This window comes from Arachis hypogaea, chromosome 7 (assembly GCF_003086295.3).
Source record: "Arachis hypogaea cultivar Tifrunner chromosome 7, arahy.Tifrunner.gnm2.J5K5, whole genome shotgun sequence".
In the NCBI taxonomy this organism is placed as follows: Eukaryota; Viridiplantae; Streptophyta; class Magnoliopsida; order Fabales; family Fabaceae; genus Arachis; species Arachis hypogaea.
Window position 1 is genome coordinate 15416503 of NC_092042.1, and position 27935 is coordinate 15444437.

At 30.1% G+C, this 27935-nt stretch overlaps 3 protein-coding genes and 1 long non-coding RNA gene across 4 annotated transcripts; 1 reads left to right on the plus strand and 3 right to left on the minus strand.

Moving 5' to 3' along the window:
* Nucleotides 1–5570: 5570 nt before the first annotated feature.
* Nucleotides 5571–6065, minus strand: LOC140174204 (uncharacterized). The gene is made up of 3 exons (XR_011863437.1): nt 5922–6065; nt 5776–5830; nt 5571–5687 (listed from the first exon to the last, which is right to left on the minus strand). It is a non-coding gene; the product is annotated as an uncharacterized lncRNA (long non-coding RNA).
* A 7354-nt stretch (nt 6066–13419) lies between these two features.
* On the plus strand, nt 13420–15751 carry LOC112702608 (CASP-like protein 2A2). Its single transcript, XM_025753723.3, has 3 exons — nt 13420–13926; nt 14436–14553; nt 15162–15751. Exons 1-3 carry the CDS (start codon nt 13688–13690, stop codon nt 15438–15440), a joined length of 636 nt encoding a protein of 211 aa, XP_025609508.1. The 5' UTR covers nt 13420–13687; the 3' UTR covers nt 15441–15751.
* A 513-nt stretch (nt 15752–16264) lies between these two features.
* Nucleotides 16265–18338, minus strand: LOC112702609 (uncharacterized). Its single transcript, XM_025753724.2, has 4 exons — nt 17979–18338; nt 17813–17888; nt 17500–17672; nt 16265–16773 (listed from the first exon to the last, which is right to left on the minus strand). Exons 1-4 carry the CDS (start codon nt 18095–18097, stop codon nt 16686–16688), a joined length of 456 nt encoding a protein of 151 aa, XP_025609509.1. The 5' UTR covers nt 18098–18338; the 3' UTR covers nt 16265–16685.
* A 4813-nt stretch (nt 18339–23151) lies between these two features.
* On the minus strand, nt 23152–27529 carry LOC112702610 (uncharacterized). Its single transcript, XM_025753725.3, has 3 exons — nt 27279–27529; nt 24626–24798; nt 23152–23695 (listed from the first exon to the last, which is right to left on the minus strand). Exons 1-3 carry the CDS (start codon nt 27468–27470, stop codon nt 23608–23610), a joined length of 453 nt encoding a protein of 150 aa, XP_025609510.1. The 5' UTR covers nt 27471–27529; the 3' UTR covers nt 23152–23607.
* Nucleotides 27530–27935: the final 406 nt, after the last annotated feature.

The following is a 27935-nucleotide window of genomic DNA, read 5'->3' on the forward strand; positions in this document are numbered from 1 at the left end:
AGATTCTGTTTTAATTTTATTCACGGAGTTAAATTTTAAACCTCAATTCTATCCTACCTGTAGATTTAGAATTTCTTAACTTTAATCCTGCCTACATTCTAAAGTTTTACATCCGATCCTATCCATAACAAATCAATTTTGATCATCAAATGTAATGTTTAATTTTATATTTTAAAATATACTAATAAAACAAAAAAATACAAAATTAAATTTATATTAAAATTAAAAGTAATAAAATCATAATGAGACCCTGTTAAAATTACAAAAAAGAAAAAATGTAGGTTCAATTTTCATCAACTTAATTATACATATATAATAATTTTTAAATATATACTATAATTTATCAGGGATATGAGTAGGTCCTGTAGATTAAGCCTAAAGCCACATTTGACCGTACTTATAGTTCAATCTCGCTTCACTCTCAATTCAATTCGTTATGCGTTGGGGTTTGTCAACCCTACCCAAACAAGTTGGTTTAGATTGAATATGTAACGACCCAACTTTTAGTCCGTCATGACCAATGCTAGCAACTAGGCGTTACTATTTAGCTAACTTTAAGAACTCACGACTATAATATATTTATGTACATATGAGCTTGTAACGTTTATTGAAGTCGCAGATTAATTGAATATATCGAGACAATTATAAGTTAAGCAATAATACAAGGAGCGGATAATCATATAAAAGCATAGTTTTATGTTACATATGGTAGAATTTGGCGAAGAGACAGAGACGGAAAGACTGAGACTGAGAGACAGAGACTAAGAGACAGAGATTGAAATAAATCTCAGTATTTTATTTGGTACAAAGTGGAAGACAGAAATTGAAATAAGAATGAAACTCTAATTTAATTTGTACAAAGGGTAAAATTGGAATTAATTAATTGAAATGAGGATATTTTAGGTATAAAATGTTATTAAAGTTTCAGCCTCCATCTCTAAAAATTTTAGTCCCCTGTGTCCCTACTTTTTGGAGGTATTGAAATACTGAAATTTTAGGGACAGAGACAGAATTTTAGTATCAGTCTCTGAACCAACAAACATGATGCTGAGTTTCAGTCTCTCAGTCTATGTCTCAATACCTCAAAACAAACGCTACCTCTGTGTTCACAAAAGTTAGCCCTCTAGCAAGTTTACACAGTGCGAGGGCAAAGACCACGACGACTATTGCTACTACTGTTGTTGTTGTTGTTGCTGCTACTGCTGATGCTGATGCAGGTCAAAGATAACTGAAAGCTGAAGAGACATAATATTAGAAAAAGAGTCACTTGGGAATGGATACTGACTTTCGTCATGATGCAGCTTGGCGAGAGGCATGTTGTATGACACGTCTAGGTTGAACTCTTGACTAAGTAGAGGATGGGAGAAAGGACGATCAGAAAGGTAGTAGAGACACATACACAGACTTTCCCAAAACACCGTGCCTCCCATCGCGGGATCCACTTAGCAGCCATAGGCAGGATATTCAAAGAAAAGAACGTTGGTCTCCATTTGCGGATGTGGAAGAAAGGGGGTGAGACCTAAGATTTTCAACAGGATACTATACAAAAATTCTAAGGGGTCCACAGCCTAAGTCCAATCGTTCACAAAGCTCAAACATTAGTTCATACACAAACAAGCACAAGTATAAGTATATAACAGAACAACAGTTACATAGCAAGTAAACATTCACAAATAAAGAAAATACAGCAATTAAGTATGATGCATGTCTAGTCTTATGCAGGCCATGAGCTCATGTGTCGGTTGTCTATCCGCAACCAGACGTTACCCGACCCAAGTCCGGATATGACTACTCCACTAGGTCAGTTGCGCATCGGTGTCTGAAATACAATCGCGATGCTAATAAATAAATAGCCTAAAATACAAGGTGCTCCCAGTGAGTAACACTCCATGTGGCGGGTGTTTCCACATTCATATAGTCTCTGGCTAGACAGGATGAAAGTCTGCTCTGCCAGGTATCTCTAGCACCTTGGGGTTTATAGTTTCTTTTTCCGTGGCACACCTCAATAAAATTTTATCTTTAAGGGACTTTTCTGCCATTCTTTTATAAAAATTTGTGTCCGGTCTCTTTTTCTTTTTAAATTTCTCAGCCTTGTCACATTCTACCACGTTTTCTTGGTATTTTTATATATTTTCAATTTTGCCCTTTATTAACTTTGTCTTTCTAGTTTTCTTTAGAATTTTAGCGACGCTTTCACCACCAATATTATTATTTTATTATTTACCCTCATGTTTTTACCAAAAAATCTTTTTATCCTTTATTAAGTTAATTAATTATTTTTATTTTTTTTATTTTATACCTAAAATTATCAATTTGTCTCGAAGTACTCTAATTTTACTGTTTAACTTTATTTAGCATCAAAATTTTATCAGATTGATCCTAAAATTTTTTTATGACCAAATTATTCCTAATATTTTTATTAAATACCAATTTTATTTTCAGTAACCTAAAAAACCATTTTATACTTTATTAATTTATTTACTTGTTTTAATTACCACTTTTTACCATTTTACTTCTAATTTTTACTACAGTTTTTATTTAGGCCAAAAACTTTATTTTAGTTATAATTTTGACCCAAATAATTTATATAATTATTAATTTTTCCTTAATAACACTAAGTTCATAATTTTACTTATTTTTATTTAAATTACATATTTAACCCTCCTTCCGAAAATAAGTATAACACTCTTTTTACTGTTACATCCATGTTTCATAGTATTAAAATCAATTTTTTATCTTCTCTCTAACCTTCTAACACGTCATTTTTCAGGTCTTTGGTAGATGAATTTTCAAGGGTGCAGTTGTTCATTTGTATCCACTTTTAGTAACTTTTAAAATTTGAAACTTAAATCTCAAGTATTCTAAATAATTTCAGTAGTTTTATACAATTTTTAGAGGTAATAAGATTCATATATCACTCAAATAACAATTCAAAAATAGGGAAGTACTAATAAATTTATAAATTATAAAATTAAGTACAAAATCATCCTAAAATGGCTTATATGAAGACTGAATCAAGCATAAACATATTCTAACTATTCCTAATTCTTACCTCTCATTTAATGCAGCCACTAGACCTCTCAAACACTAGAAAATATTCTCGCAAAGGCTGGAGCACGTTTAGGTATGGTGCAATTTTTTTTGCCGAAAGTGTCACAAAAGTGTTAAAATTTGACCACTTTGAATTTGAATTTGTGTAGCTCTTAGGCGGAAAATAGATCCTCTCAATTTTTTTTAACAATTGAAGGAGAAAAATGTGATCTCTCACCATTAAGTTTATAAGTGAGACTAAGAAAAAATATGAGAGAGAACAATGAAGAATTAGAGATCACACTTTACTCCCTCAATTTTTTTTAACAATTGAGAGGATCCATTCCTCCTTAGGCGTGCTCCATATGGGTTTCAAGAGGGATTTTCTAGACACATAAGAGAGTAAGAATTTACCTTGATCACTGTTGGAAAAAGCAGAAAATAATAGAGAAGAAACAAGAGCTCACCTTGCTGAATTTTCAGTAAAAACGCGAGAATTAGTGAAAACAGGCAAGAAATTGTATTTAAATGGCTTAGACGACTCTTGAAGATCACATGAAGAACAATGGAAGAACTATTGAAAATAAGGTTGAAACGCATGAAAAAGGTGTTTTCTCTGTAACACCCTAACACACTGAGCTTTACGCTTATGTCGTAAAATAGAGGTGGTGTGGTATTACGACCTCTAAAATAAAATGTGTACATATAATAGCAGAATAATTATAACATGTTAGGAGCCTTGAAGAATAGAGGAAACAAAAATCGCAAAATAAAAGCGCAACGCTCAAGAAACGAGTTAACTTGCATGCTAAGAAAGCTACAACTGTTAAGTGTAAAATAACCTAAAAACAGGAACAGAGAGTCAAAGCTACAAAGTAACGAGCTCTTGACTCAGCCTGCAAAGTCAAGACTGGCCGGAGAATATACACACATATATATACATATATACATATCCAAAACCCAAATAATGTACATAAACAAAATCCTGCCTCTCCATAAACCTCTAAGAGGATAAAAAAGAATAAGTCATGCGGAGAGAAAGCTAAGTATATATATATACATCACTGCACAACAAAATAACCCAGTCACCACTTCGCTTCAGGTATTCAGATGCCTAATGAGTAATGAGATGCCTCTCGACCTGCATCTGAAAACAACAACATAGTATGGAATGAGAACCGGAGGTTCTAAATATAGTAAAGGTGCCACACAAATAATATATAAGGTCTTGAAAATGCCAGAGGCAATCCTAGAACGCCGATACTCAGATTATAGAGCTTAAAGTATTAAACAGAAGCCATAAAAGGTGGTTTTCTAAAAGTATTAAAGCCTAACATAACTTAACCTTAAATCTAAGTCCTATACTGCCATTCCTCCATACATCCAACTATATCATGCTTTTCACAGACAAATAAACAGATAAAGGCAAGCACAAGAAGGTTACAAATACTGCAGGTAATAAATATACATTTAACATGGCAAGTACATTTAGGCACACCCAGTTAATACACAAACAAGTAATTCAAATAATATGCATATGATGCATGCCTATCCTATGGCTGATGAGGCTCATCTGTCGGTTATACAGCCAATCCGACAAGTCCGAAAACCTTAGATTGTCCCTCGACGTGCATCCCCAAGAGTCTATGCATAACTTTTCTCAAATAATCAATATTGCTTAATGGGGGCAACATTCCCGGGAATTTATAGTGCCGGGTCAACAGAGTATCGAGTTTTCAACCTGGTACACGTGGTGGCAAGCCACGGTACTTTACCCAGAGAATCTCGTATCTCAGATCATTCAAATTTATAAGCCATATAAATAATTCAATTATAATTCATCAACATCCACATCATTCTCAATCGCATCTTATTCATCATCATACATCAATCATGCTCAATCATTATCCTTCATTATCACACCTCCCATTCCGTCCATCAATAGTTCCAATTCAAAATATAATTCAGTCTTTTCTAAATGAATCAAACTTAAAACATACTCATTTTCTTAATAACTCAAAAACAAACCATATAACCTTTGAATCTAAATCTTTTTAAATAATTATATAAACAAATCTCTAATTTTTATAAAATTTCGGCAGCATCTCCTCTAAAATTCGGACTTTGCCACCCTTTTCGGGTCTAAACCTGCATTCTTTTCAATTCAACATACCCTTCCTCATCATCATAACAATCACCATAATAAATCTACCTCAGATAAACAATTATACTCATACAATATTCAAATCTAACAACCAAAATTCAACTAAGAATCATAGTTCATAAAATCCTAGGCTTTTAACACAAAATATCTCATTATCACAACAACCTCCACAATAGTTATACCTCAAATGAATAATTCACCAAATTACCAGTTAATCAACAAGTACCAAACCAGCCATATTCATCAACAGGATACTAAGTATTAAATATACACATGCAATCCAACTTATCCTATGGTCATCTAGCCTAAGTTTTCACTGAACATTATATATTAAATGCAAGAAACCTAAACCATACCTTCGCCGATTTTCACGTAACGACCAAAGCAATTTATTCAAAATCAAGGCAGCCCCTCAAAATTCAACAAACTCTAAGCTCAGCTTCCTCCAAGTTCCAATATTCACAATTTCAAACTCCAATTATTTATTTTCAACCTAATACACATGTATAACACATATATATCTAATTTAATACTCAAAGCTCAAATTCAATGAAATTAAAATAGAATTATCGTATCCTCACCTTACCCAAGCTTCACATAAGCAAGAGTGAATATTTTCCTCAAGCTAATTGGATCCTAAAACATCAAAAAGCAAAGAAATTCAATTCCCGTACCATACTTTCAAGAATTGGGGGAAAGGAGTGGCTGGGAGTATTTAACGACTTACCTATGAAATTATTCCGGTAGAAATGTAGAGCTTGATGCGGTGAACGTGTGGGCAAACGGTGCGGTGATCGGAGCTCGGACGGAGGAGTTACGGCGTTCGGAGTTCACTGTAAGGGTTCGGGAGTGTTTCTCTTCTCCCTGGAGCTTTCACGCTGCATTCAAGTAAAATGAGGAAGAAAAAGGCTTTCGGCTCATTTAACATGTTGGTCCGGTTGGACCGACGGCCTTGTTTGGACCTGGTTCAACCGGTTTGACCCGTTCGGTTCAATCTTAGACCGATTTCTTCAGAATTAGTGTCAAAATTCTCGTTTCGATGAGCTTTATCCTAATTTAATATAATATTCATATTTCTAATCTTATTTATTAAAAACTAATTTGTTGACTAATTATCTACTAATTTAACGGGGTCTCTCTCTCTCTCTCTCTCTCTCTCTCTCTCTCTCTCTCTCTCTCTCTCTCTCTCTCTCTCTCTCTCTCTCTCTCTCTCTCTCTCTCTCTCTCTCTCTCTCTCTCTCTCTCTCTCTCTCTCTCTCTCTCTCTCTCTCTCTCTCAAGAATTCGGTAAAAAAAAATGATAAAGATGCATAAGTATATGTAAAATTGTGACCAATATTTCTTTAAATAAAAATTCAGAGTCTTACTGAATTTATGATGGTAAAAGGATGAAGAAAAATTAGAAGAAAAGAGGCTGAGATTGAGAGAGAAAGGGCGTGAGTGTGAGAGAGAATAATTAGCGTCATAATGACGTGTTTATCCACGACATTTAATCGCGGTTAGTTACTCGTGGTTGAAAACACAGCAAAGAGGAGTGAGAGGCTGAGATAATCTTGATCCAGACTGAGAGGGAGGGGCGAGTTACTTGGGTGGCAAGTAAAAGGATTTAGGGTCTCTAGAAGTCATTTGCGAAATACTTGGCAAAAATTCAATTTGGGGTAACTTAACTTTTATCATGTGGTAAAATAATTAATGGTTAAGATTTGTTCTTAAGGAAATAAATCATAAATAGATGGCTAATATTAATCTTGGGACACAATTACTTAGGTAGAATTATTTTTACCATTGGTTTCGAGATTTTTTTATTATTAGAATTTTTCTTGGCACGCAAAATCTTCACTAAAAGTGTTTTTTTTTTTGCTCAAAAAGTCTCTAATGAGAAAAATAACCAGTAGTAAGCTAATATTTACTATCTACTACTAGTCAAATTTGACTTAAAAAAATTAATTACTCTCATAAAATCAAGTTTAACCTTATTAATTACCTTATTTATTTGTTTTTTTTTCACCATTAGACCTGCCTTACTATTTCTTGTTGGGTCGTTGTTCAGAATTTTACAAGATAAATTTTAAAATATGTAAAATGGTCTATTTATCGAAAATTGAATTCTTATAGAATATCGAAAATAAGATTAATACTATCAGTTCTAGTTAAAATTTTCTGTTAGTTTCTATAGTTCTTTCAATTTTGTAATTAAGATCTATATTTTAAAAGTTTTTAATTAGATTCTTAAACTAATTTTAAATTTATAATTAGATCTTTTAATTTTTAATAGTAAATTTTTTAAAATTATTTTATTTATCTTACACTACTAGCAAGTATGTCTTAGCATATTAAGTTAAATATTTTTACAACAGTAAAAATGTGATTACAAATTTGAAATTAATATAAATTAGAGACTTAATTAAAATTTTTAAAATATATGAACTTAAGTATAAATTTAGTGAAATTATTAGGAATAGTAATATAATAATTTAATCTTTTTTCTTTTCATCCCAACACTATAGATTAAGGAATTAGAGGAAGAAACAAAGAAGATTAATACATTTTACAATTCGTTTATTCATTTTAAAATTTTAATTGTCGTTTTAGTAATGCCAATTTCTTCTATATCAAAAAGAGATGAAGGGAGTATTTATTTTTATTATGCAGTAATATTGTAAGCTGTGTGTCTAAGAGATATATATATGTCTTTAAGAAAACATTGTCGTATAAATTATTTTGTTGTATTCCTTTATGCTTGGAACATATATATATGCATGGACATGGAAGTGTGATGAGAAATGAAATTTTTAGCGGTGTACCTTTAATATTTTGTGAAACATATGTGGAATATTAGTTGTTAAACCATTGGAGAAGAGTTGTATTATAAATAATTTATAAGTGTCAAAAAATTTAATATTTATCAAATTACTTATATTTTTAATCTAACTTTTTTGTATAAATATTTATATATTATTTATAAAATATATAAAAATATAAAAATTTAATTTCTAATTTTTTTCATTTGTTAAAGACAGGTCATTTAGAAAAAAAAATACTTGACATAAAATAAAAATTTAGAAAATGCTAAAAAGAGAAGAAGAAGGAAGAACAAAAAAAAAAGAGAAAGAAACAAGAAAAAACTTCTATGTTTGTATAACAAAAATTTATATGTTTTGTAATTAAGAATTCTTTTGTTTTCATTTTATTTATGTAACTATTCTGTGGTTAGTTTTATAAAATTGTGTTCAACTTCACAAATTTTTATATTTTTGTACAGAAATTTTTTTATTTTTATTTTAAATTTTAAGACCAAATTTTCTTATAACGGACATTTAGATAAAAAAAATGTAAATTTTTTAAGGAAAATAAAAAAACTGTGGATGAAAATGCAAAATTTGTTTCTCTTCTTTGATCATAAACACACAAATTTTCTTAATAACTATAGAAATTTTGAAAAAAAAAAAGAAAAAATACAAAAAATTTGCATTTCCATTTTTTTAAAGCACAATTCTATATTTAATTTTGGTAAAATATATCATGTTAACTTTTTACAAAATTTCAGTATTTATATAGTAAACATTTTTATATTTTACGGTTAAAATTTTTTGTATTTCTTATATAATTATTCTATATTCACCTTTATAAATTGCTGTCCCAGAGATTAGATTTATTGTTATGTTATGTTATGATATGATATATGATATGATAAGATATGACATGTGACCCTTTAATTTGGTGAACGCGTCCAAAATCTATTTACTGAGAAGTGCCATCACTCAAACAGATCGCATTAAAGATTGAGCTGCCATGACCCATTCTTCTTTCTTGCGTGAAACCCTCGACCCGGCTCCATGGTTGAAGCTTCATGGTGCTCGAAAGCGACCATTGATGGCCATTACGTTAAAGCGAAAAATAAATAAATAAAAGGAAGAGTTAATAAGGAAATTTTCTGAAAAGCTAACAACTCATGTTTAGGAAATTTTCTGAAAAGCTAACAACTCATGTTTAGACATTTTCCCGAAAAACAATTAGAAAGAATTGATAAAATCATATCTTTAATAAAGTTGATATAATTTTAGGATTCAAGTCTCTTAAGATTTGTATCCACATATTAGTGGTTGTTAGATTTTTTCTCTCTAGAAAATATTTTCAAATACAGGTTGTTTGTGAACTATAAGAATTATGTTGTGTATTTATAAATTTTGTGCATTGTGTTGTTACTTGTTACACAGCATCTAATAGTCTAAAACAGTATTAAACTATTGATGATATGGTGTAATAAAGAAAACTAACCAAAAATTGGAAAGGGTAAAGAAAAGTTTATTTTACATGTCTAAATGGGCTGGCCCAACCCTTATTTCATGCTGAGTTGAATTGTATTCTACTTTAAGACAAAAAACAGGAACTGTTGTACGGAAAAACCGTCACTTAAGAAAACAAAATAATGTGATCAAAGCCTTCTCTGAGTGACATTTCATTTATCTCGTGAATAATACTCGGAATCAAAACTTGGCTGCCACAAAATAGTGGATAGGATAAAAAAATGAAAAAATATAGGTAGATAATGAAAATACTAAATAATATGAATTGATATGTCGGATGTTCAATTTATTAAGTGTGCGGATGATTAATGTTTATGAGGTAATTTAGAGGTGGAGTGTTTTTTTTACTTTATTGGGCCAATTTTAGAACTCGTTGTTTATATGTTCAAGAAAATCATTGATTATCTAGCATAATCTTAAAAAAAAATTGTACGAGCCATTTCTTTTAAAAATTCAAAGATATTGAGTTTTTTTAAATTTTACCAAAATATAGAAAAATATAAAAAAATTTGTTGGAAATTAATGGGTATCATTTCTAAATTTTTTGAAAAATTAAGAGAAAATGTTCAATTTAACCTCTAAATTTTTAATCACGCTTCAAATGTATCTCTGATTTTAGAAAATTACCAAATAAGTCTTCGACGTTACGAAAGTTGATTCTCCATTAATCCTTCGCATAACTGCCGTTAGTAAGTTGCTGATCTGGCTGTTAATTGCCACGCTGGCTGCCACCTTGGTTTCACTAAAATGACGTCGATTCGTGGGTTTAAGCTCAAAAGAAGCCAAAGCGTCGTTTGATTTCCTCTTCCTCAAAATAAACCTATCGAAATGGTCCCCTTTCCATTATTCTATGTTTTCCACCAAAAACTAAAAGAAATTCTTCTCTTCTACGAAGTCCCTTTGTCTCCCACAAGAAAGCACCTTCTGAGTGTCGCCAACACTCATCCATGTGGCACTCTCTTTCTCTGTTCAGTGAATTGTTTCATCGACGATGCATTGTTGTCGCACATTGTTGATGTGAAAGGTAAGGATTTTCATTTAGTATTGTTTCTTTCTTGTGTTATGTTGATGGAATGGGTGGTGGATAAGTAATGTAAGGTGAGTTTCATATCATTGTTGATATTTTGTATTTTACTATATCATTTGTATTAGAAAAATCTATTAGGATTTAGGGTAATTTTTTTGAAACATGTTATGAGTATAACTTAATTTAAAATTTTATTATTCTCATAAGATGATGTGTTTTTCTCTAGTTCTGAGTGTATTTCTGTTATTGAATCATTGAAATTTTAGGATATAAATTCTTTTTTATTTTTTGTAATATGGTTGGTTATAAGGGAACATTAATGGTTCTGTTTTGGGTTTATTTTATGTTTTTCAGTTGAGTGAATGCTTGACACTCATTTTTTACAATGGTGAAAAGTGTGAAACAGCCACTAATAGAAGGATTATCTATATAAGCAACTTGATTAATGAATGGATTCAAATAGATATAGATTATCTGGATGTCTTTACTGTGACTGGTTACTTTAAGGAGTTAGGGTATGACAAAGCTAATGCGACCTGATATTTGGACCCAGTTGAAGGGTTTGAGTTCGGATTGAGGAGATTGACATTTGACCAAGATTTAAGGGATATGATCAGAAACAGCCATGCCAATAACAATGTCATTCACATTTACTTTGAACATGACCCTTTTGAGCCTAAGTTTATAGATATTATGAAATTGTCTGAAGATGGTAAACTTGCTGATGGAAGAGGTGATAATGAACTAGAGGTTACATCAGTTAAGGATGCTAGCAGTATTTTAAGTCAATTGTATGATCCAAACATACAAGAGATATCACTTGAGCCCAATTCCACTATGTCTATGCCAAACCCCCACCCTAGTCCCACTGCACTTGATCCCAGCTTTGAGCCCGATCCGACTACACCTGAGTCCAATTTCGATCCCAATCCTACTGCACTTGAGCCTAACATCCAGCCCAAACCCACTGCAAAAAAGTCCAAAGATTTTTCTGATTCCACTACACTTATGACCAAATCCAAGTCTGATTCCCCTACTACTACTGATGTCACCACCGAAAAGAAATCAACTACACCCACTATCAACCTTAATCCAAAGTCAATTGTTCCTAATATTACTGGTCCAAAGTCCACTACCTCAAAACCTACTGCCACCAAGTCTACTGCTGTCAAGAACAAAGTCCCAAAATTCATTGTTCCCAATACCAGTAATTGTGAGATAAACTGCACAATCATTGAGGTGTAATACAACAACTTCACATGCAGTACTCGTTTTTAATCATGAAAATTTTAGATTTAATATATCTACAAAATCTATTGTGCCTAGAAAATTTTGTATGAGATCTGTTGGAAAAAGGAGTGTTCCCTCCATAATAACAGTGGCTGATGATTCGTCTTCTGACTCATATGAGTTTGTAGAGTCCAACAGTGATGGGGAAGTAATTGACACCTAATCAAGAGCCGCTGTTAAAAGAAATAATATGAAAATGAGTCAATTTGAAAAAAAAAAAAGGTTGTGGATGAAGTTATCCCCATCCAAACTGATGACTCGGATTTCGAGCTAGAAAAAGAATATAATTCTGAGGACTTGCTCAACCAATATTTATTTCAACATTGCACTTCAATTTCATGATTGCATAACACAGTATCTTGCAAAATACAGTTCTACTACCTATTACTTGCTTACTAGAAAGCTCACCAAACAAGCTATTAGACCAACACCAATAGCCACCGTTAAAAATACCGTAACCATCATCATTATCATTATCTTCAATGACTTAACTTTATTCTCCAAAATTTTTAGCCTCTGTTTGAACTCGTCCATTGCTTTTTAATGAAATTGACCAACACTTTGTTGTTCATCGTATCCATCATCCTAACGAAAAAAGTTACAGTGACTTCCAAAATGCAAAGACAAGAAAGCAACGTTAAAACTGGTTTCTTCAAGGCAGGAAACATGATATTTGTTGGACAAATCACTAACCTCATAATTAGGACACCAATAAAATGGTCCTCCTAGATTCTTTGGTGTCCCCGAATACTTGATTATTGCTTGCAAACCATAGTTACAAAATATAGCATTCCTAATGACTTTGGGTCGGATGTCTTTCTTTCCACTTGAGTAATTCATACCTGAGCTTCCTTGACTTGTATCTCCATCACCCATCATTATTCAACAATGATGCGAAAATAATTTCGAGATTCGAAGAAAAGAAAGGAGGACAAAGAGAAAAGAAGAACGAAGAAAAGGGAAGAGAATAACAAAGATGATTCTCAATTTTAGAGATTTAGGATTTTAAATTTGATGATGGAATTAATTTGGACACAAAGAATTAATGTAAAACACCATTTTGAACATAATTTTGTAATGTCCATGTCACATTACACATCATACAACCAGCATGATAGTTAACAGTCATATCAGCAACTCATGGCAATTTTGCGAAAGAGTAATGGAGAATTAACTTTCATAATATCGATGACTTATTTGATAATTTTTTTAAGTCAGAAATACATTTGAAGTGCGATTAAAAATTTAGGGACCAAATTAGACATTTTCTCAAAATATTAAACAATAAAAATTGATGAATACGATTTCTACACACCAACTTGTACAACTCAAAAAAATTGGTGCCACAAAATTTTTCATAGCAATGTATTTAATACTACTACCATCATGCTCTTGTCATACACATGCAACGTACTAAAAAATAATTTGAGAATAAAAATAACTACTGTATATAAATATTTCACTTTTGTATAAAAGTTACTGTGTATAATAAAAATCCACTTTAGTATTCAAGAGAGATTTAATTAGTACAACCGTGAAGAACTTATTTAACTCTAATATGATATCATATTTTATAAAAGAGATGACCCTTCTTATCTAGTTGACTAATAAGTAGTTGCCTTGGGAATTCGTGGCTTCACTTCAATGCCATATTAATGGGTGCATTCAATGCCACCCTTCGGTAGTTTGGCTTTGGTCCCTCACCATAACATATTACTCTTATATATCCACATCTCATTGATGCACTACACTCAAAAACTTTTCAAGAACCTAGCTACAAAACCATTAAAATCAAACCCTACAAGTAGATACAATAATAATATAGAACCATTATTGTTATCTAAGGCTAGAAGAGTAACAAGATAGCTAGATGGAGAAGGGAAATGGTTTTGAAGGTGGTGCAGCAAGATCATCAACAGCATCCATGAACATGGCTTATAATGGTAGTGAGGAATTGGAAGGAAACGAGAGTAGCATCATACGCACTGTAGAGACATTCTTGCGTTTGATTCCTATTGGTTTGTGTGTAACCGCGCTTGTGATTATGCTTAAGAACTCTGAGCAAAATGATTATGGTTCTGTTTCCTACACTGACCTTGCTGGTTTCAGGTAATATATCAATTTCAACTTCCAATTATTAGAACCACAAAAAATTTCATCACTCACTGCTGGTTCTATTTTTCATTGGTTTTGTACTATTCATTTTTTTCCTCCAAAAATTGGTTTGTTTTTAGAAAAAGTATAAAAAATTAATTTTTAGATAGTCAAATTTTTTTTTAAGAATTGAGAGTTTAGGTTTTATAATTTAAGATTTAAGATTAAGAGTTCATGACTTAGGATATAAAATTTAAGATAAACAAAATATTTTTTTTTAAAAATTAGCTAATGTTAACTGAACAATTGGTTCTCTAGTATTATTTTTATTTTTATTATATATGTGGGATATAAGGAATATTCAGATGTACTAATTCAAAAATAAAAGTGATCTAAATGTCTCAAATTTCTAGAGTGATGAAATAAAAGGAAAGAGAAAGAGAGTAGTTGTAATTAGTTAATTAGATCTTAGTGTGAATATGTGGGAATGTTGAAGCTGAAATCTTGTTTATTCATGGTTGAAGGTTTTTGGTGCATGCAAATGGGATCTGTGCAGGTTACTCATTACTTTCAGCTGTGTTTGTTGCTTTGCCCCGCCCTTCCACCATGCCTAGAGCTTGGACATTCTTTTTCTTTGACCAGGTCAGAGCATAATTTTTGTTACCCCTTTTTTTGCATGCTAATGAAACTGATGAGAGAAGGAACTTACAGATGTTCATTCACTTCTCCTTAACACTGCTTCAATTTTCCCTTATGGTTTAGACATACTTGTCACTATTTATTTTCAAATTTTTGGTGTAATGAACTTTTCTTAGATATTTGTGTGTACTAAATATGATAATCATACTGAATTATTGAAAGTACACACAACCAATTAGTATCAAATACATTAGAATCAGAGATTTTTTCAGCATCAATCATTAACCCTTATATTATTTAGATTGTCTTTTTTGGCCAGAAATCATGTCTATGCAAGAATTTTAACTTCAATTAGTCCACAGGTTCATCTGCGCAGTTTTTACCTTAGCAATAGCAAGCAACTTTTTGAAAGTTACCATATGCTCGACTTAATTTAAAGTATTGTTAGTAAAATACTAATTCTCCCACATGTGAATGAACTTAATTTCTTGGAAAATTTGGTACTAACTACCCAATGTAAGCTAACTTTATGGAGGAGATTGGAACCTTAGGAGTTCTAATTCTACAAAGTTAAAGAACTAAAAAAACTTGCTAATTGTGATTGATTCCAGGTGCTAACCTACATAATCCTGGCTGCTGGAGCTGCTTCAACTGAAGTATTGTACTTGGCTGATAAGGGGAACACAGCAACAACGTGGAGTGCAGCTTGTGGATCCTTTGGTTCATTTTGTCACAAGGGAACAGCATCAGTGGCTATCACATTTGTTGCAATGTTTTGCTATGTGATGCTTTCCCTCATTTCTTCCTACAAGCTATTCAGCAAGTATGATGCACCAATGAGCAACCCTATTAATGCTAAAGGCATTGACATTGTTGCTTCTCATGGCTGACCCTAAAATGGTAATGGTGTCTAGAAACTCTGCTTGTGATGTGTGTACACTGTGTTAATTACAGTATGATAACTATAATTACATACTATTATGTGTGTGAAGTTGTTTCAATGAGGACTCAGTTTGACTCGTTCTTCATGTATAACATGGTATTAAGGTTGGCATTAACTTTCTACAATTGATTCTTCAAAATAAGAGAGATGTATTATTATTCATATTCAGTTATGTTTCATATACTGAATTGACATATACATCAGTATCGATGAATATGGATAGATATAAAATTCATTGTGGTTACTGTGGATAGAAAACTATGCTTCTGAAGTGGTTACTGTGGTGTCCAACTTGCTGATTAAATGAACTAACATTAATTAATTCCAAATTTATCGATATGATATATATAATAGCCTTCTAATGTCCAGCAATAAACAATGTTCTTTTTATTGGTGTCCATTATGGTAGACATCAGAACCAAAGTTCAGTAAAATACAAATAGTGCCAGCTGATAATTATGTATATTAAATATTCAATCACCATTCACCTTGTACAAGAAGAGAAAGAAAATAAAAAAATACTGTGATTTTGTGTTTTCTTTCTTTTCTTTTGGCCTGTACAAAATACAATGATGATGAGGCAATTTCTTGGATAGGAACTTCTCAATTTATACATCCAAATCAATGTTTAAAAATGTCCCAGACAACTTGACACATGCCAACATTGATTTACATACTTAAAGTGGAATCGTCCCACCCAAGAACTTCCCAGAGTGAAATTAAATTAGAAACAGAAGTAATACATTCAGCTATGTAATTGAAGACAACTCAGGATCAAATAGTATGATAAGCCATATTCAAAAGACGTTCAGAAACTACAAACTTTTCCTTATTGTTACACAAAGGCTATACTGAAATCAAATACATAATACACTTACATTATTCATAATCCTTTAGCTTATCTTATTGGAAGTTGGAACAGGGAAGGACCAAAGAAACTCCAAATTAGCAAGAGTGATAATATAGCCTTCTACTGGTGTGCCTAAAGATCCTCCTAATTCAGAATTCCACCCAAAACAGTAGAGATTGTAATTTACGCAAACATTGAAAGATAATTCAATGTATGTGAATGAGATTTTGAATTAGGAAAATTTTTAGGCATGTCAATTAGAAGGATTTATCATTTCTCAACTAGCGACTAGAATATCTAAAAGAACAGCATCAGGAGCTAGCGGGCTGAACGAGAACAGCATCAGGAGCTAGCAGGCTGATCGAGAAGGCTCCGCCCACATGAAATTGTGCACACAATAAGACCCAGAATTGCCAGCATATGAAACTTCCTGTGGTCATATATTTGATTAATCACATATCAATGGTTTTAGAAGGACCAAAGAAGTATGGTCAATCACACATTTCAAAAATAATTGGAGAAATTCTTACAACTCTTTTGAGCAAATCTACTGTTTCAACATCAGATTTTTTAACTAACCTTGTCTTCTTACCCAGACCGAGCCAACATTCTATACCTCACTTACAGTTACTTTCTCAAAAATTTTCTAAAATTCAATTTTAGAATATAAGAGTAACCTACAAAGTTGATATAGGAATCAATGAATGGGTTAAAGCAAGAAAAGTACCCAGTTCTAGCCTTCTAGTGGATATAGGAATCCATAAATGGATTAAAGCAAGAAAAGTATCTAGTCCCAAGTTCCTAATAACATATAAGAATTAAGCCTGATACTAATATCAGGCATGCTTTTACACTTTATTGTTTTCACTATTTTCTCTTTTTCCTTTATAAAATTCTGAAGACAGACAATGAAAATGCAAACCAAATGCATCCTTGATTTACGGATCTCAAATCTGCAGCATGTCAGATCCGAGACCCTCTCTTGATCCACTCAGTAACCCCTTGATTTTGTTTTTTAATTTCATTTTTACAAAGTACATGACAATATATGATTGAATGTGTGTGCGCGAACTAAAATCAAAACCAAATCCATGATCTGCAACAATTTATATGAGCTTTAAAAGACCAAAAACAAGTAAAAGTAATGGGAGCAAACCCGAGAGTGAGTCGCTTCGCGGGATCACCAGTGGCATAGCCAGTGAAGTAGAAATAGCGAGAAACAACATGAAGCAACCCAAGGCCAGCACAAACTGAAGGGTGCTTCAACCCTCCCATAATCATGAGCATGAAGAATATGGGCATTGTTTCCAAAGAGTTCTGATGTCCTCTCTGCGACACACACACACACATAAACCACTGACTCAATAACCCAAAAAAATTTCGATTCGTCAACATTTCTCTGCACGACTGCACTAAAACAAAAATCTACATATACATATAAATAATTACGCTTTAAGAGAAAGAAGAACCTGAACACAGTTAAAGAGATTGGCTTGCTTGTTTTCGGATTCAAGGGCATAAAGGGTGGGATAAGGGACATTGTACCTGTGGGGAATTTCATCAAACAGCTTGTAAGCAACGGAAGATGAAGAAACAAAAATGGAAGATACACATAGATATGAAATAAAAAATTACTTCTTGCGAGCCATGCCGACTTGGAATGCCATGTAGAAATTGAGGAAGACATAGAGAACGAGAACGATGACGACGTAACCGTACTCTTTGGGGAGCAATTCTACGAGAGATGCTGCCATTTTCGAGTGGGAAATGAAAAACCAGCGTTGCAATGAAATGGTCAAATGGAAATATAGAATGAGATGGGGATTTTCTCTCTCTGACTTGGCTTTGGTTTCGATGAGATGAGACTTCTAGATTGCGCATTGCCATTACATTACCATAATCTAAGCGTTTTTATTTCTCATCATTCTTAAGGCAGTTTCTATTGTTTTAGAATAATGATAGTGATTTACAAAAAAATACGTATAATTATCAATCAATTTTAGTAATAATTTATTTTCTAAATTATATATCTTATTATTTTAAGTAATTATGTTGATCTTTATATTATTTTAAAAAGTATCGAATTCTAATTTTTGACATACTTATTTGTCTCTCTTTTTAATATATGTAAATTATTATATTATAGACAAATAAAATTACTGAAATACTAATATTCTAAATATATTTAAAATCCTTCTTACATTATATATTAGAAAAAAATACACTTTTATCTCTTGTAAGATGTCTAAATCACACTTTTTTCCTACTATATAATATAAAATATATATTTAACACTCTTTTTTCTATAAAATTAAAATAAATTATATCTTAGTTTATGTGACTAAAATTTTTTCAAAACAATTACAATTATATATATAATAATTATTTGGTTGATTCAAATAATAATATTTATTATTGTAATAAATAGTATGTTATTTTGTTCAAATGATACTGTAATTAAATTGTATTTTATATGCAAAAAGAATGAATTAGTCATATAAAAGAGATATAATAGAAATCAATAATAGGATTCATTTGAAGAAGTAGGATTACGAAAATATAATGACATGGAGTATTCTAATAACACTAGTTTTTAAATCGACTTTCATTCTCATTAATTTAATGAAAGAATCAATCATAAATATTTATTGGCTATTATATCTATTATATCTTATTCAAATTAGATTTTTTTTCAATTAATAGTATAGTTGATATGATATATTTTTTAAGGTATTTTTTATTTATTTTATTTTATTTATTTAAATGCATTAATTAATTAAATAATTTGATTGAAATAAATAGCAAATTGTTTAATATTTTATTTGACCATATTAACTATAACTATAATGAATTACATTGGTTATTTGATTTTAGTGTAATAAATGAATTGATTTTGTTTTAATTTATATTAATTTTTTTTCATTTTATATATTTTGATTAATTTTTAAGAGTGTCATAATTAAGGATTTAGATCTTCTAAAATTTGAATTTCACTTTAGAGAGTAAAGTATGATCTTTCACTATTTATTTCATAGGTGGGATCAAGAGAAAATATGAGAAAGAAACCATTCAAAAGTGAGAATCACACCTTATCCTCTAAAGTGAAAAATTAAAATTTAGAGGATCCAAATTTCATAATTAATTATTTATTTAATTTGATTGAGATAAATATCAAATTATTTAATATTTTATTTGATCACATTAAATATAACTAATCAATTATATTAATTATTTGATTTAACTAAAATAAATAAATTAATTTTGTTTTAATTTATAATTTAATTTTTTATCTTATGTATTTTAATTAATAATTTTAAAAAATAATATAACTTTTACATGACATATTTATAAGATATTTTTATTTATTTAACTTATTTGTTTTACCTATTTTGGTATTTTAAAATTTTTTCACCGTATAAAGTCATATATGCTAAAAGAGAATATCATTTTTTTATTAATATCTCTTTTATTCGAGAATATTTTGTTCTCTTATGCTCTATTCTATTCTTTTTTATAAATTATAAAATATTATTATTAATTATTGTACTTTGAAATAAAGTATTTTTTTAAACTTTTTAAGTGAAAACACGCATAATAATTTTTGTTATATTTTTTAAAGTTAATTAAATTTAAAGTTTACCTATTTTTGATATTGAAAATAATGAAATCAATGAGTAATAATTTTACTTGTTTTTAAAGTATAATAAGTACTCATTAATAGAAATATATAGTTTGTAATTAAATTAAAATATTTACATTATAATCTTAACTCTCTAAAAATTTCTCTTTAAATAACATTAATAGTTGAATATGTAGACATTTTCTTATAATTCAAAAGTAAAATTTTCAAAGTCTTTAATTCTAATGTTAAATCCAATTTGAACAACTGTAATCTAATAGAGTTATATAGATAGATAATAGAGAGTGTGAATAACATGAACAATAGGCAGTATTTCAGGTTCACTAAAATAAAAAATATTTCACCACATTTATCAACCATAAGTCCAGTCTCTCACCTTTCATCTTTCTTTTTTTTTTTTTTTTTACCACAATTGCTTTATTCTCCATTTTCCTGTCGCACCGTCACCAATGCACCTCATTTCTGCCGCCACCGTCTGAAGAAGCAATGTGCCGCACTGCCGTTGCACCTTCTTCTTTCATGCATCGTGCGGTCCCTGTGCTTCCTACAATTGACGCTATCGCTACACCTTTTTCTTTCTTGCGTGCGCCTTTTGCTCTCAACACTGCCGCTTAGGGATGTCAAAATTCCCCGAGACACGGGAATCCCTGCGGAGACTACCCCGAATGGGGATTCGATTGTGAAAAATTTTTTCCGCGGGAATGGGGATGGGGGACAAAATTTTTCCGAAACAGGCGCGGGGACCCGAGCGGGGATCCCCGCCCCGTCCCCGCTATTCCCCGAAATTTTATGAATTTTTTGAATTATCCTTAATAGTTTATTTCTCATATATGTTTTTTAGTCATTTCTCACACACACATATATATAGAAACTCAAAACTCCTAATCTTTATTTGCATAACCCTTCTTCAATTCAGAGATCCCTAACGCTATCCATACTCCATCCAACCTCTCTACAGCCACCCCTTGGCCACCCTTCTCACCACATCGTCACACCTCACTGTGCCATCACCCTTACTGCGTCGTAATTTCTATTTGCAGCATTCCTTTTCGTAACTCTGCCGTCATGTCCATTCTCCTGTTTGTTGTCGCGTCTCCCACCTCGTCCACTGATTTAGTATAAGATAGATACTTGCAGCTCTATTCATATGAAAATTAATAATTAGTTAGAACTATTATGTAGATGGGAAATGGGATCCCCGCGGGAAATGGGGCTCCGTGGAGAATGGGGATAGGGAGCAATATTCCCCCACGGCGGGGAATGGGAACGGAGATGGGGAGCAAATCTGAGGGCGGGGATGGGGAGAAGGGAGGCATCTCCCGCCCCCGCCCTGCCCCGTTGACATCCCTACTGCCGCTGCACCTTCTTCTCCCATGCGTCACGCCGCCATTGTTATCCCTACAAGGGACGCTGTGGTTGCGCACCTTCTTCTCCCATCCGTGACGTCACACCATCGTCGAGTTAGAGGCCTTATTCCGCCGCTCTAACACTGTATCTCTGCCCTTTGCTTGCACATCGCTAAATTGTGCCTTCGCCACTTCTATCGCATGCCGCTTTGCTCCATTCACCCAAATGGTATGTCCCAAATAAACATCCACATCTTAGTCAAAAGAACCATTCCCATACATAGTAAAATGAACATCGTGCGGAGTATGTGCATGTAAAATCAAGCAAATCAAATAAAATACCAATAGTATACTCAAATAAACATCCACTTTAGAATGAAAAAAACCACCTGCATACATAGTAAAATGAACATCCGACTTAGTTGACGAGAAACAAGTAACAACAGCAGCTACAGGAGGCACCAAGGTTACAATACAGCAGCAGCGACAGTGACGAAGAGACGGAAGGTGACGTCATTTAAAAAAAAAATGATTCAAAAATAAAAAAGATTCAAAATTATGATTAAATTTAATTAATTCAAAATTTAATTTTTAAAATTAAAATTAAATTTTTTTAATCCTATCATTTACGTTGTTCAGAAAAAGCATTGTTATTCTATATGTTTTTTTTTGTTAAACATCTACCTAAAACTGGTTTATATTCTAATATCATATTCATTATTGAAATCAAAGTACTATAACCAACATTATTCACTAACATATTTTGTTTATTCTTGAGTTGTAGCTATATTTATACCTAGAAGCAGTTTCATATTTTTTTTTTTTAGTTTAAACACCTACCAAAATTGCTAAAAATAAGATAAAAACATAATTAAATATACAATTTTTTATCTTAACTTTTGTGGAACGATAGAAAAAATTTGTATCTAAAGTCTTAGATTGTCTATACGTAAAATAATAATTATTGATGCAGGCCTTTTTCACAAAAAAAACTTTTGTTATAATAAAAATGATATTGATGATTTGATAATTAAAATTGATTTGTATGTCCAATACAAACACTTTTTTTTTTCAAAAGGCACATATTTGTTACGTATAAAAATATTAAGCTATCACTAAAATATGATTTATCAAGTGTTTTATAACTGTATCTACTGACCAAAGAGTCTTTTTCTTAAATTATAAATTTGGTTATTACTAACAATATTGATTGAGGATAATCTAATTACATCTTGAATATGAAATTTTTAATTATATGTGGTAGTATTTTAAACTTTAAGTGTATCCAATTCTTCTATTATAAAAAAGTAAGAATGCAATGTCACTTGAATTAAATTTTAATATATTTTACCCTTTGAGTGAATTTCAACTAAAATTAAGCTCTAAAGAAATATTGTTAGTGTACTTCATGACTATAAACAAAGTCAAAACTTCTTCACGATACACAACTGTAATAATTATATTAAATGTATGTTTTTTCGTCTTAAATGTATTACAAAGACCAATACGATTGAGATTATATATTTATTTTAATTCATCTCTCTTAAAATTTAATTCTTCTATAATATTTTTTTTAGGTAACAAAAAATTATTTACTTTAGTTATTAAAGATATAAGAAGATAGTTTTTTAGAATTTTGTCACAAAATGATAAAATTTCATCTAAAGTTAATAAATATAATTTGTTTAATCTCATTAGTTCATATGGCTAATTCTATATATAATACATAATAATATTAAAACTCAATCAACTTAAAATAATTAATGATAATTAAAAATTTTATATTATTAGAGTTGATAAAACCATCCTTCATATTTAGTACTATTTTTTTATTGACGTAAAATATCATTACAAGCTCATGCCTATATTATTTTATACATATTTTGGTCTTCACATATTTATATACAAAAATTTATAATGCAACATATACATAAATGTATAAAAAAAATCACCCCAAAAAATCACTTCAAACCATATTATTAATTTATTGGTGGAAACTCAGGTGCAGTCGACTTCACGTGAAGTCGATACCTGAGAATCATTAGATGATTTGATTAATTTGACTAAATTTTCATTAATGGTTCTTAGATATCATCTTCACGTGAAGTCGACTTCACCTGAGTTTTCACCTAATTTATTATATCTAGATTCCAGACATACGTAGTCCTTTCACTTGAGTTGTGTAATACAATACAATACAATAAGTTACATGACCATCTTTTTTGTCGAAGAATGGCAGACAAAAGAAATATTGAAATAGCAAATTTAGGTAGGGGTATTAAGAGCTACAAGGGCGGTGGAGAAGAGTGCACCCAAATGAAATTGCACACAGCATTAGACCCACAAGCGCCACAAAAAATAATCTCCTGTTCACATATCATATAGAGTGATTAATTAATTATATTCAAATGCTAATGGTTTTGGAGAGACCAAACAACCATGGTCAGGATCAATCACACATTTTAATAATAATTGATGGAAATTCTTAAATTATAGTTCTATTTAATTTGTTTTCAATCTACTTTTTGCATATAAGATCACCCATATAATGAACATCATTGTTTTAATTTCTACTCTCTTTTTAGTCATAGCTTTTCAACAAGGGTGATTGTTTCAAGGTTAAAATGTATTTACGTGTATTAGATATTCTTAAAAGTTTTGATCATTCCAAATTTTTATTCTCACCTTATAATAGGATGAAGATAAAGAATTTCGTTGATGACATGCATGGAAATAAACTTTCATATGTAAAAATATACTAAAACAAAATCCTTCGAAATACAAAGATATTATACAAACACTAAAACTTAGTTATTATATCTTGTGTTATTACCGTTATATAAGTGGTTTTTGAAAACTGCCGCAAAAAACATTGTTTGCGCCTTAAAGGATTGTGTGATTTCAACTGCCTTAACATCATTTTTGCGACGGTTTAAAACTGCCACAAAATTCTCATAAAACCGCCGCTAAAACACGTGTCTTGTAGTGTTTATTACTTTATTTTGTATTTATATATTTTATTTGAGTAGTTAATTTTTAATGATTAATAATATTTTATGTGCCCAACCTTTAAGTATCATTACTCAAAAGCAAGATTAAAAAAATGAAACAACTAAACATTAATTGAGACGAAAGTTAAGACTGATTCTCAACTTCTCATAATATTATAAAGCATATCAACATATAAGAATTTCTCCAATAATATTTTATAGTTCGCATGTATTAGCTTTTTAATTTTATGGTGGAGGGGGAAAAGATAGAAGCAAGTAAAGAGCAATATAAGAATGATGTCAAACCCGATCTTAAGACGGTTGATGGGATCACCGGTGGCATAGCCTTTGAAGTAGAAATAGCGAGCAATGATATAAAGCACTCCAAGGACACCACAAATTGAAGGGTGCTTCAACCCTCCCAAAATCATGAGCATGAAGAATATTGCCATTGTTTCTAAAGAGTTTTGGTGCCCTCTCTGTTGGAATAAATTAATTTTAATATCCCAGATCATCCATATTGAATCACCAAAATAATATAATGCGGAAGCATACCTGAATTCATAAACATGAATCATACGATCGGAAAAAATTTGGAGCTTGTGGTTCTTTCGATCTTCCTCAACCAAAGCCTTCTGTATTCCTAGGCGGCTGAACTGTAACTCTTTTGATGGGGAAAGAGCAACAAAGGCGGCTTTGGTATATTGGGGACCGAAACCCTGAAGGTCTATTTATATTTGAGCATGGCACCCATTAAACCCTTAAGCCCAAATAAAATAGTATCTAAAGCCCAAAAGATAATATATCTAAAATCCAAAAAGATAATTATCTAAGGAACAAAAGATAATATCCGGTTTTATTCTCATTTAATTCCAAATCAAAAGTAATAATGACTTATTCAATTAGCATTTATAACAATAAATGAGATCATCATTATATAAGTCATTTAATTTGAAATAGCATCATTTGTGATTATAATTGATATATGTATTGCCCACAAATAAGTTAGGAAATTAAATAATTTCCTAACACTCTCTGCACTCACCACAAACAATAATAACACAATACTTAAGCCATCCCTAGAGGAAAATAAAAACATATATAAAGAGGATATAAAAAAAGAAACTTGATGTACATTTCTTTTCATAAAAATATCTGATCTTTCATTGTATATTATTTATAATATATATTTGTTATTTTAAAAACTCAAATCCAAAATCTTTTAGTTAGAATCTAAAAAATTTGCTATTTTGATTAAATTTATATTTATTATTAATATTTAATTATAAACATAAATTAACAAATTAAACATATTAGTGCCTACAAATATATTAGTATAAGTAAATCAAAATTTTGTAAAAGGATGCAAATTCATAATTTTATACATGCATGCATGTGTAGTGTAGTGTAGAAATTGATACATTATAAAAAAAGGTTTAATATATTTGTCAGGTGTCAACTGTTGCCAAAAGTTATTCACTTATTTGGCTTTTAGAATTTTCTAACTAAAACATTTGAAGAAAATAACACTATGAATTTCTTTTCTAAAAATGATAGAGGGTTATCAGAATTTATTATTTTAATTATTAGTTAGTTATTAATATTTAAAAGTATGTGATAAAATATATTATTGGATTATTAAACTAAAAAAAATTAAATTAATGATTAAATAATAACCAAAAACAATAAATTCTAATAATTTTTTAGTATTTTTCCTTTGTTTTCTTATTGAAAGAAAAAACTTGAACACTTGTTTTTTTTTGGAATCTTTTACATCTTCAATTAAGAATGTACATTAAAAAACCAAAATATGGTTAACCGATTAAAAAATTATAACTATACTTTAGTTAACCACTTTAACAAAACAATTTTAAAATCATATCCATATTTTTTAATATTGGTTAACCAAAACAAAATAAAAAAAACCAACTTTTAACCGATTAACCAAAATAAAATTTTAAAAAATTTTAGATTAAAATTTCAATTTTAAAAAATAGTTTTTTTAGATAACTGGTTTTTGATCCAAAAACTGTTATTGTTTCCAAAAAACGGTTTTGTTTTTTTAAAAACCAATTTTTCTATTAAAAAATAAGTTATTTTTTCAAAATTGATAGTTATTTTTATAACCAGTTAAAAATCGATTTTTAAATTTTATAACCGGTTAATAACTAATTTTATCATATAAAATTAATTTGGTTAATTAATCAAGATTAAATTTTTTGTTAACTAAAATAAAGGTTTGATTTTTGGATTAACCAAATCATATAAATGAATTTTCTCAATTGTTAAAAAAAATTGAGAGAATAAAGTGTGATCTCTAACTTTTCATTGTTCTCTTTCATATTTATTCTTAATTCTACTTATAAAATTAACGATGAAAAATCATACTTTACTCCTTGATGTACAGCCCTATCTTCAATGCATATACTCATTATCGTTAGTCGAACATAATTTATTTTTTCTTTTAATAAAAGCAAAGCATAAATCAAATGATTTAGTTAACATGTGATTGGAAGAGTATAAATTAAACTTGTCAATTAAATTTTTTTTATAAAAAATTATAAAGTTGAATTTTCAATGTATTTAATTTATTTGTATTAAAATAAAAAATTTTAAAACCTTTTTAGTAGTATATGTTAATTTTAATATGTGCTTTTAGAATATATCATAGTTAAAGTATTAAATTCTGAATTAAATTCATATAATTAAGAGATAAATAATATTATATATCTAAGTCTTTTTATAAATTAACTCTAACTAAATTAAGAATAAAACTTGAAATAATATTAAACATAATTAATTTTTGTTATGTTAGACTAATTTAATTTAATTTAATTAAAAAAACTTAAATGTATAAGATTATTCTTAAAAATACTCCTGATTATTGATTTATGAATGTGTTAAGAAAGATTAAAAGGAAGTACAACAATTATTAGCGAAACACGCAGTTGGTCATTACCTGAATGCAGTTAAAGAGTTTGGCATCTTTGTTTTGGGATTCAGAAGCATAAAGGGTGGGATAAGGAACCTTGTACCTCTTGCGAGCAATGGCCACTTGTGCAGCCATGTAAAAGTTCAGGAAACAGTATATTACAAGAACAATCGCCACAAACCCATACTCTTTTGGGAGCAACTCAATTATCGTCGCCATTTTTCTGTTGATGAGTAATAATAATAGTTCAATATCAGATCGATGTTGGGATTAATATATAGACAACTTCAATTCAATAATAAATATATAATTAGTGTGGCACCCTGATTATTACTATTAACTATTGTTTGGATTTTGATTTTGGTCTAGCGAACCCCGTTTTAGAGTATGTTAAATTTAGGATTTGAATTCTTTAAATTTTAAATTTTATTTTAAAAAATAAAGTGTGATTTTTATTATTTATTTTATAAATAGAATAAAAAAATATGAAAAAAATTATTTAAAAATAAAAAAGTACACTTTATCCTATTAAATAAAAATTTAAAATTTAAGAAATTTAAATTCTAAATTTAACAAAAAATATTAAAAAATTAATAAAATTTATTATTTTTTATTAATAGTTAATTAATAATATTTAAAAATATAGGTTAAAAATATATTGTTTAATTATTAGATTAAAAAAAT

Bases quoted from the DNA above. Each gene is read 5' to 3' on its own strand.
- LOC112702609 (XM_025753724.2), bottom strand. From the start codon at position 18,097: ATGGCAGCATCTCTCGTAGAATTGCTCCCCAAAGAGTACGGTTACGTC. The intron at 17,889-17,978 runs GTAATTTTTTAT...AATTCCCCACAG, and splicing joins GTCGGCATGGCTCGCAAGAA to GTACAATGTCCCTTATCCCA. The intron at 17,673-17,812 runs GTTCTTCTTTCT...TGTGTGTCGCAG, and splicing joins ATCTCTTTAACTGTGTTCAG to AGAGGACATCAGAACTCTTT.
- LOC112702610 (XM_025753725.3), bottom strand. From the start codon at position 27,470: ATGGCGACGATAATTGAGTTGCTCCCAAAAGAGTATGGGTTTGTGGCG. The intron at 24,799-27,278 runs GTAATGACCAAC...TTATTCCAACAG, and splicing joins AACTCTTTAACTGCATTCAG to AGAGGGCACCAAAACTCTTT. The intron at 23,696-24,625 runs GTTTGACATCAT...ATATGTGAACAG, and splicing joins ATCAACCGTCTTAAGATCGG to GAGATTATTTTTTGTGGCGC.
- LOC112702608 (XM_025753723.3), top strand. From the start codon at position 13,688: ATGGAGAAGGGAAATGGTTTTGAAGGTGGTGCAGCAAGATCATCAACA. The intron at 13,927-14,435 runs GTAATATATCAA...TCATGGTTGAAG, and splicing joins ACTGACCTTGCTGGTTTCAG to GTTTTTGGTGCATGCAAATG. The intron at 14,554-15,161 runs GTCAGAGCATAA...GATTGATTCCAG, and splicing joins CATTCTTTTTCTTTGACCAG to GTGCTAACCTACATAATCCT.